General features: G+C 45.0%; 1 protein-coding gene across 1 annotated transcript; it reads left to right on the forward strand.

Moving 5' to 3' along the window:
* The first annotated feature begins 2,747 nt into the window (after positions 1–2,747).
* On the forward strand, positions 2,748–9,491 carry ypel5 (yippee-like 5). Its single transcript, XM_066702956.1, has 3 exons — positions 2,748–2,990; positions 7,136–7,303; positions 7,623–9,491. The coding sequence occupies exons 2-3, from the start codon at positions 7,163–7,165 to the stop codon at positions 7,845–7,847; spliced, it is 366 nt and encodes a 121-aa protein (XP_066559053.1). The 5' UTR covers positions 2,748–2,990; positions 7,136–7,162; the 3' UTR covers positions 7,848–9,491.
* Positions 9,492–10,453: the final 962 nt, after the last annotated feature.

Consider the following 10,453-nt stretch of genomic DNA (forward strand, 5'->3'; position numbering starts at 1 on the left):
GAGAGAGAGAGAGAGAGAGAGATCAGCACCACTATGAGCATGGGTCAGTGTGATCGTTGATTTGTGGGCTCAAATTAAAAGCAAAGACACTCTACCCAGATTGCTCCAGGAAAACCACATAAATGGTTACCCATGTAAGTTGCTCATAGTATTAATTCATATCTCTGGTCTAAACACTTGAATCGGTCCATGGATCGGTGTTAATTTTAGCAGCTATTTTATATTTAGTTTTAGTCTTACTCTTTTGACTAAAATGCTTGTCAGTTTTAGTCACATTTTAGTCATTTCATTAGTTTAAGTTAATATTAGTCAACGAAAACTCCTGTCATTTTAGTCTAGTTTTAGTCAATGTAATTTTAGTCACATTTTAGTCCATTTAGTATTTTTTTTATTTCATTATCAACATCATGTCTGATGCCAGATGTTTACATCAATTAGTGGATGGATGCAAAACATTGATTAACTTCATTTTAAATTTTAAATCAAATCACAAACAGGTATTGTAAACTTCATGGTCACAAGTTTGAAGTCTCTCTTGAAAATGTGTGTAATAAGAATAGAGTTACAAGAACAGTATGGAAGCATATAGTGGACTTCATTCAAATACAAATGTAATTCCACAACTGCATTTTCATTTTTCATTTATGCACGCGTTATTTAGGTCAAAATGCAAATACAATGATTTCATTGTATTTTTATATTCCAGTACGCACATTCGCTGACATTATTACAATTTAAAATGGCTTTTGCATTAATATTTCGTTTTCAAAACTTCCCCCGCAGATACACAAAAGAGTAGATGTTTAAAGTGATATTAAAAGCATAAGCAAATTGTAGCCAAGCATGAATTGTGCTTCATGTTGTAAGCGCTTAACTTGGATTAATTAACTTGGGACATTTATTTTTAGTTTTCGTTTTTGTCATAGTATTTCGTCTCGTTATCGTCACTGAAAATAGGATTCGTTGACGAAATTAAAACACTGCGCCCAACACTCACAATACAATGCTCACACAACTCAAACCGTTGATAGCTGCGCTGTAACAGAGCATGTGTGATCATGCATGTGTCGGCGCCGATCATTCAGTCAGCAGCTTCACGCCAGCTGTTCAGCGACTAGAGCAGAAGACACGCATGTCACGCGTGATACACACGATACACACTATACACACAATACACACGATACACACAATACACACTATACACACAATACACACAATAACACTATACACACTATACACACAATACACACAATACACACAATACACACAATAACACTATACACACTATACACACAATACACACAATACACACAATAACACAATACACACTATACACACAATACACACAATAACACAATACACACTATACACACAATAACACTATACACACAATACACACAATAACACTATACACACTATACACACTATACACACGATACACACGATACACACAATACACACTATACACACGATACACACAATACACACAATACACACAATAACACTATACACACTATACACACAATACACACAATAACACAATACACACTATACACACAATAACACTATACACACAATACACACTATACACACAATACACACTATACACACAATAACACTATACACACAATACACACTATACACACAATAACACAATACACACTATACACACAATAACATAATACACACAATACACACAATACACACTATACACACAATACACACAATAACACAATACACACAATACACACAATACACACTATACACACAATACACACAATACACACAATACACACTATACACACAATACACATAATAACACTATACACACTATACACACAATACACACAATAACACAATACACACTATACACACTATACACACAATACACACTATACACACAATACACACAATAACACAATACACACTATACACACAATACACACAATAACACAATACACACTATACACACAATAACACTATACACACTATACACACAATACACACAATAACACAATACACACTATACACACAATACACACAATAACACAATACACACTATACACACAATAACACTATACACACTATACACACGATACACACGATACTCCGCCATCTGCTGCCACCTAGTGGACGCCCTGGCCTCCTGCGGGGACAATTTGGGTCAATAGCATTAATAAAATGTCAGACACTGCTGTGAACAATTAATATTTTATTACAATTAAAAACAATATCATACAGAAATCTACATGTATTACGGTTTATATGTCTGTCTACAGTTACTGCCGCTAGGGTAGGGCAGGGACTATGTTACATCCCAATTTAATGACATAATTATCTTACAAAAACAGGAAGACTAAAATACTTTAAAAACGTGTTAAAACTTTTCATAACAAACGAACACAATAATGACCAATACAATACACGAGCAACAGAAAGAAACTGAGGAAACTCGCTGGGATAGGTGCGGACTGGGGGGCAGCTAACTAGACTAGGTTGATCCGCACAATAATGATGTTTGTTATTGCAATAGTGTGCGTTATAACTCCCGCAATGCTTTTGCAATACCAGTAACAATGTGTCAATAAAGCAACCTGAACAGACCCCAATGAAATGTGTGAATGTTAACCGTCTGTCACACTCGTTTACCCAGCTCGCCGCTGTCAGCCGCTTCCTGTCCCAGGCGGCTCTGCGCCTATAGGAGCCGCTCAGCTGTCCGTCAGGGCCGGGGGCGGGGCCTCAGCGCGGAGCGGATGTTGTTATAGAAGCTGCAGGAACAGCTGAGCAGCAGACAACAACACAGAGAGAGAGAGAGAGAGAGAGAGAGAGAGAGAGAGAGAGAGAGAGAGAGAGAGACGGAAAACAAAAGGAAAAGAAGAGAGACTAACTGAGTGAGAGCGCAGCGGCTCATCGACCTACGGTGATTCGTCGCAGAGTCGAGGCAGGCCGGCGATTGACCGACTGACACGCACACGGAGACAGGCCGAGAGGTGAGGGAGGCGGCCGGGCTGGGTGTCAACAAAGACAGCGCGGAGCCCGGGCTGAGGCGCAGACGGCGGCCGGGGTGGGGGAGGGGGCGGGCGGCAGCTGCTCCGTGTTTGCTCGGTTGTTCGCTGCGTGTCGGAAGGATTGTGTGTGTCTGTGTGGTTGTGAAATAAACCCGCACTGGGTTACTTCCAGCTGGGGGGTGAACTCCAATAATAATAATGCCCGGCAGGCGCGTCCTGCACTGGTGTCTGTTTCCCAGTACAGCACTGGTGTCTGTTTCCCAGTACAGCACTGGTGTCTGTTTCCCAGTACAGCACTGGCCGGCCGGTCGCGCTGTCTCTGTGCGCAGATGCTGCTCTGAGCTGGACTGAGCACAGCGGCTAAATTCCTCCTTTTGAAAAACTTTAAAAGACAGCTCGCGTTTTCGAAGCGCAGGTGTCCGCAGGTCTGCGCAGATCTGCGCAATCCCACCGATCCCATTGGTGGAGCGGCGCAGCAGTGCGGAAATCTGCGCCACACGGACGCAGCCGCATTCATAACAAAGCAAAGACAAACAAAACGCGCTGGGCAGAGGAAAGCGCAAAGCCCGCAATGTCTGCCAGCGCGGATTACAACACAGACGCATCGCTGGGGTCAGTCCGCACTGAGAGCCCCCCACCCGAGCTGCGACACCTGTGATCGGGGGGCTGTGTGTGTCTGGGTCTCTGTCTCCCCTGCGGGCTGCGCTGCTGCGCTGCTGCTGGTTTGTTTGCGCACAGGTTTCCTCCCCACGACCTGACCCAGCCGTTTTGTTATTGTTGTGCTACTTCGTATCAGATCGTCAGTATATCGCGACAGTGCAGTGTTATAAAGTGTTGATGGCGGCGGATGGGTCTTGGTGTGGGTGTGGGAGGGGGTCTGTCTGGATCGGTTACTGATTTGTTATGACGGAGCACAGCTGTTACGGGGGAGAAGGGTGACCTACGCTAGTGCAGTCGTGTTGTGATTGTGGCGGTTTTTACATTGCTGGGTTTTGCCACGTTGTCTAAGTGCATATATTCATCCCTGAGGCGTCGCTGTTAGTCAGTATGAAGAGCCCAGTGTGTCCTGCTGGTAGATGTTTCCTGGAGATTGTGCCCAGTAACTACAGCTCTGTGTGCTATATATAGATGCTATATATATATATATATATATATATATATATATATATATATATATATATATATATATATATATATAATGCTGCAAGGTATCTTTATTTGAATGCAGGCGAGGTAGATAGAGGGGAAGCTCCTGACTGTTCTTGTTGCAGGCTGTCCTCTGTTGACTCCTGCTGCCTTGTTGTTTTTTGGCCGGGGTGTGCATCTTTTTAACCGTAACAGCGTTGGCGTTGTGTTGGTGCTGTGCCCTGCTGCGATGGAGACTGCAGCACAGTCTCCAGGCAGGGCTGTGATTACACCGTATGACACACAACAGGGGCAGTGCGGTGGCAGTCTGTCTGTGACACACTCATTGTCTGTCTGTCTACATCGTCCCTGCTGCCTCTCTGTCTGCATTTACACTTTGTCTCTTACGCTGTTTGTCTGTGATGGTGGAGATGGGGTTTGATGTGTGTTGTGCATGTATCAACAGCCCAGACACCCACATTAAAATGAGCAGCCCCGCAGTGGATGCGAAATGCAGCAGTGTGGGGTTTTCAGGGTTTAAAAAGGTACTAAAAATAATCTCTGCAATTAAGACCACAGAGGGAGCAGCATGAGAGACTGGAAATCTATAAATAAACCCAAAGCAGAGAAAAACACAAGATCAAGAAGAGGAAAAAGGGCAATGAGAAGACAGGATAGAGGAGAGGATAGTGTGGGTGGAGGAAAGGAGAGGGGGGGGCAGACGTGTGTGTGTGTGTGTGTGAATAAAACCAAGGGAAGGCACAAATGACCGGTCTCTCTACAATCAACAACAACACTCTTCAGTCAGACTGGATTGTATGGCAGCATGTGCATCCTCCGCTCACACTGCAGCTGTCACAGTCCTCGAGATGTATAATTATAAATGAAGCCGTTGCGGCATTAGGAGCAGGAACTGCAACAGTGATCTCAGCAGAAAGATCTCTACTGTAAGAAAAGTTATAGTTTCAGTGCTTGTGGTCATAGCCTCCAGGGCAGCAGAAGTGTTAATGTCGTATTAATACTTGTTGTTACAGCAGTAGAGTTGGTACTTGCAGTCATTCGAGGTCTTGTATCGGTAGCTGTAGGACTACCTGTAGTAATGGCAGATGATGTTGCAGCAGTACTTGTTATGCCACTCTCAGTGGCATAACAGCCTGACTGCTTGCAGCCTCTCACTCCACCAGGACTGGGGCTGTGCAGTCTATTCCTCCTTTCCTTTTTCATTCTTTTCTTTGTTCTCCATTTCTTTCTTCAGCTCAAGCCTTTATCTAAGACCTGCAGGGTTGACAAGAATCTAAATGCTAAAAGGCTTTACATTTGAAAAAGGCACGACCTCAGTGACAGTGTTGCCGGGAGCAGCCCTGAGTACAGTAATGAAGCACATCAGCACCATGATAGCCATGCCTGTCCTAAACATACAGTCAGGCAGTGGACATGCTGTGCTAACCTAGGTTAGAGGACCAGCACCCAGCCCAGAACGTTCTTTGAAGTCCAACGGGAACGTTGTCACCATGAGTCTCATTTTACACACTGAGTCCTGTTGCACTGCACTGGATATTAAGGGCAGTAGGTGCTAATTAGGCTGCCAGAGGCTGAGCTGCACTGAAACCACAGAAACCTCCAGACAAGGCCAGCCTGCATGTGGGGCTTTGTGGTGTAAATGCTTTGGCAATGCTCATGAACTGTGCCACTGAAACTGCTCTGTCCAGTGGAATGTAAAAGACCAAGCAAGTGTCCGACATGCACAGGGATCAGAGCAGCTCGGACAGACCTGTTCTGCTTCTGTCTGTCTGTGCGAGTATGTGCTTGTTCCCTTTTTTTTAATGATCTAAAGACCATTTGTTCAGAGCTGACTCATTAATTCGCTGACCTCATAATCCAAAGTGACTCAAACGCTCGCAAGTATAATGTTATTGTGTGGACTAGAGGATAATGTTATATAATCAGTCACACATGATTGGTTACACAATGTAAATAATACATACAGTAGTTTATATTTCAGAGGTCTATATGTTGTAGTATGCAGTGTAATTCACAAAAATAGATGATTGAAAAATAATATACGCTAAGATGAGATCAAAGTGGAGCATGAGTCAGTGGTGATGTGAATTGAGTGCAGATGCCTCCCGTGTGTGTGATTGTTGGCACAGCCACCTTAATTACATAGTTAATTATGATGTAAATCAATGTATGGGTAGGGACTTGTTGGTGTCTTTCACAATTGTGCAATGGACTTTCCTGCTGTTTGCATTCCCCACCCCACAGTAGACACAGTGCTTTTGAGTCAGAGTGCCACCGGTTCTGATGGGGAGGGCAGTGTCTGTATCTTTGCCTGGAGCCTTGCAGACTGGGCATGGGTGTCTCTACAATCTCATACCTGAACACTCTGATGCAATGCCTGCCTGTGTTCAAGCAATAAACTTACATAGCACCTCTAACTATGAGCACGCAGGACTTCCCATCGCTGAGCAGTGCGATCCATCTCTGGTTTTATAGGTTGCAGATTCTTGTCCTGGTTGTGCTGCCCGGTGAAGCAGATTATCTGAATATTGCTTATAATGTTCTTCTGTAAATAAGATGTGATATCCAGCCCCTGAGCCTCGTTCCTCGAAGCTGGCTAACTGAGTTCGCAACATAACTTTCAGGATAACTTGACAGAAGTCTGGCTTTTTCTGTTCTTCAAAGCAAGTCCAGCTGAGTAAATTACGATAGGAGATCATTTAAATCAGGCTATTGGATTAACTGAGTTCGGTTGATTAACCTAAATTAGTTAAACCAGGTATGAGAAACGGGGCCCTGGTTGTGCCTTTAAAACCAGAGTCTGCAGCTGTAAACCCTGGACAGGCTAATACTGACAAAATGATGTCTCTATATACAGTAAATGTCTGTTTCTCTGTCTATATAAGTCTCTGTGTCTGTATCTCTCTGTGTCTGTAGCTCCCAGCTTGCCCTGCCTGCCAGACTAACCTGTCCTGCTCCCTCTTCCCTCTGTCCCCCTGCAGGAGTGTCCCAGAGTGGAGCTGAGCGCGATGGGGCGGATCTTCCTGGACCACATCGGCGGCACGCGTCTATTCTCCTGCGCCAACTGCGACACCATCCTGACCAACCGCTCCGAGCTCATCTCCACACGCTTCACCGGCGCCACCGGCCGCGCCTTCCTCTTCAACAAGGTACGCACCCTGTCACACCAATGAACACACACACACACGGACTCCATTACCTCCAGACACGCACGCTGACACTCGGCCACACACTGTGTCAGTGAGTCAATGTCTGGTAACAGGCGCACTGAGTGACACACACTCTGTGACACCGAGCCACTCACAAAGACTAGCTGACTCGCTGACGCTCAACCACAACCACCCACACCTACTCACACACACTGAATCCCCTGATGAACAATCAATGGATCACCGTTACAGTTGGCACAGCTGGGTTTCCCACATTGCTTGAGTGGTTTGTAAGAATGTACCTGTGTGACACCCCCAGGTGGTGAACCTGCAGTACAGCGAGGTGCAGGACCGCGTGATGCTGACGGGGAGACACATGGTGCGGGACGTCAGCTGCAAGAACTGCAACAGCAAGCTGGGCTGGATCTACGAGTTCGCCACGGAGGACAGCCAGCGCTACAAGGAGGGTCGTGTGATCCTGGAGCGGGCGCTTGTGCGCGAGAGCGAGGGCTTCGAGGAGCACGTGCCCTCGGACAACTCCTGAGCGCTGCCGGGCCGACGTGCGGTCGAGGCCGTGCTTCTCCATTTTGCAAAACAACTCTGCCCCTACGCCCCACCCCCACACCGCACAAACCACAACACACACTCGCAGCTCAAGTGCCCCATTGAGAGCCTCCAACTCAGCTAACACCCCTGTTGACACCGCCTGCCCCCCAGCGCGTTCACTGACCAGCATTTCCTTGCGCCTCACCCCCACCATCTAGAGAGTCCGACTGACGCCGCTCTTCCTGACTCGCACGGTCTCACCCCCCACCCACACGTTAACACACAGTTCGCCAAAACCCCCACACACTGCACACACCGCACACTTGTATGCAACAGAGATCAATTACATAACACATTTACACGAGCACAAACACAGAACACCTGAAAACCCACACACACCCGCACACACACACCCCGTGGCCATTCTAGAGCCCAGAGCCTGCAGCCTGCTAGTATCACAGCCCCTGAGGGACAGGGTAGGACGACTGTAGAGAGAGTAGGAGTGAGAGTGAGAAACGGGTGGTGGTGCAGATAGAGGCAGTTCAAGTGTGTGTCAAACCAGTTAAGAGTTTTGTGTGGCAGAGTGGGGTTTTAATAATGGAGAGTTGGTTCTTTTTATTTCCGTTCTTTTATTTTTCCCTTGTCTCTGTCTCTCGGTGTCCTAGACTGAGGAATGAGTGAGTGCTGTGCTGCTGTGATTTCCTGCAGCGGGTGGGTTACTGTGTTTCTGTGCTGGGGTTTGCATGCACAAGTACCACATTGGCGAAGTCGTTTGAGATCTTAACAGACATGGTGTTGTAGTTCCAGACCGTCACCGGTACGGACTCTGCCACAGGTACATTGCTCTGCATGCGCCCACTGTGGTCTGTGTCGTCTCCTCCCGCTGTCCCTGTAGTTTTGCGGTGTGAGAAGCTTGTGTGTGCAGAAAGCGTTAGTGTAACATTTCCAAGGAACCGGCACAAAGGACAACCAGGGTCCGGCTAAGGAAGGATGGAGGGGTTAGTTTAGTTCATCATTATTATTATTGTTATTTCCTGTTTGTTTTTTGTATTAATCTCAAATTTGAACATCCCTTTAATGTGAAGGCATTTAAAGAGAAACTGTTCATTGAAATTTAATTTTAGCAGGACTGACTGATTAACTGACTGACATTTGCTGAAAGTCAGACCTGGTGAGTGAGTCGGTGTGATCTCTCTGTGACGGGTGGGAGGGTGTGAGAGTGTGAAGGCTGCCGTGTGCTGTGAGGGTGTGTATTCAGCTTCAAACCTCTCTCTCTTGGTGCACAGGCTGCAGACTCTGGGAAGCCCTGTGGCCCTCCTCCCTTTGACCAGCCCTGTCCCCTTGTGCCATTACCAGGTTTTTGAAGATTTATGATGGGGGTGGGGGCGGTCCTGTTTATTCCTGCAGGACACAGAACCAGTCCCTGCCCCCCTCAACCCATCACCTGTCCGATCACAACTCACCTTGCCTCTGCAATTGGCAGATTAGAAAAAGTGATTGTCATAATCTGGTGGTAATAGTGTGATTATTATTACTATTATTATTGCTGTTTTTCTTTCTTTAATTTGAGGAAAGTGAGAATGTTTAGTCTTTGCTGAGTTTTTCTGTAGTGGCAGTTTATCAATAAAGTGATTTGTCTTGAGTCCTTGCTGTGTATTGTGTGTTTTCTGTGCAGTGTGGTATGTGTTGTGTGATGGTTGTGATCTGTGAGGTTGTGCAGTGGGGGGGGGGCACGGTGCACCAATTCATAACTATTTAATTAAAGATCTTAAAACGTTATGGTTCTGTATTAAGTAATGCCCCCTAGGCCTAGACTGCAACTCTGACCTACCTACAAAGTGCAAATTATAAACATACTAAATCTCATTTTGATTTAGAAGCAGTTGAAAGTGACTTCTCACAGTAAAAGGGTTGGTACTTTGTGAATCAAGGGTAGGTCAACATTTTGATTGGATCCTATGAATACTGTCATAAGAAATAGAACAAGGGTGTCAAGTATTGTCTAACAAGTAAAGACTGTTTCTTTATTAGTTGTATAATAAATAACGATATGGCAGTATTAGTTATTTCAATTTTCAAATTTGATTAAAAAATGTTCTACATTAGTTTTACATTGATTTCATTATCTAGCTTTCAAGAGATGTTTATATCAACTTTCCTGACCACACAATAATATTCTAAACAATTAAACCGTCAGCAATTTCAATATGACATCCAATATGATATATTCTGTAGTAAGAGCTTGTATATATTTGTTTGCTTGATTTATCTGGTAAAATGTATTCTATATAAATGAACAGAAACAATCACTGTACTCTCAGGTACTTATCGTTTATTTTAATAATGTCCACCAGAGGGCGACACATCCCCATAGTATGACCAAGGGAGCACTGTGAAATATCCTGCCTCCAGCGCTGTTCTGTTTCTGTTCCGAGTGTAACCTTCACAAACGTAAGCTATTTAAAGCTCCCTATTGAACCTTTGCAACTAATCTGTGTTGTTGTTCCTGTAGCAGCCTATTATAACTATTGCGACTATTCTATTGTTTGGTTACTGCAGTGTCCACAGGGGGGCAGTACAGGGCAGGAAAATAATGCAGAAATG

Source organism: Amia ocellicauda, chromosome 1 (assembly GCF_036373705.1).
Source record: "Amia ocellicauda isolate fAmiCal2 chromosome 1, fAmiCal2.hap1, whole genome shotgun sequence".
Taxonomy (NCBI): domain Eukaryota; kingdom Metazoa; phylum Chordata; class Actinopteri; order Amiiformes; family Amiidae; genus Amia; species Amia ocellicauda.

Coding starts and splice junctions, on each gene's coding strand:
- ypel5 (XM_066702956.1), top strand. CDS start 7,163: ATGGGGCGGATCTTCCTGGACCACATCGGCGGCACGCGTCTATTCTCC. Junction 7,304..7,622: donor GCGCCTTCCTCTTCAACAAG/GTACGCACCCTG, acceptor TGACACCCCCAG/GTGGTGAACCTGCAGTACAG.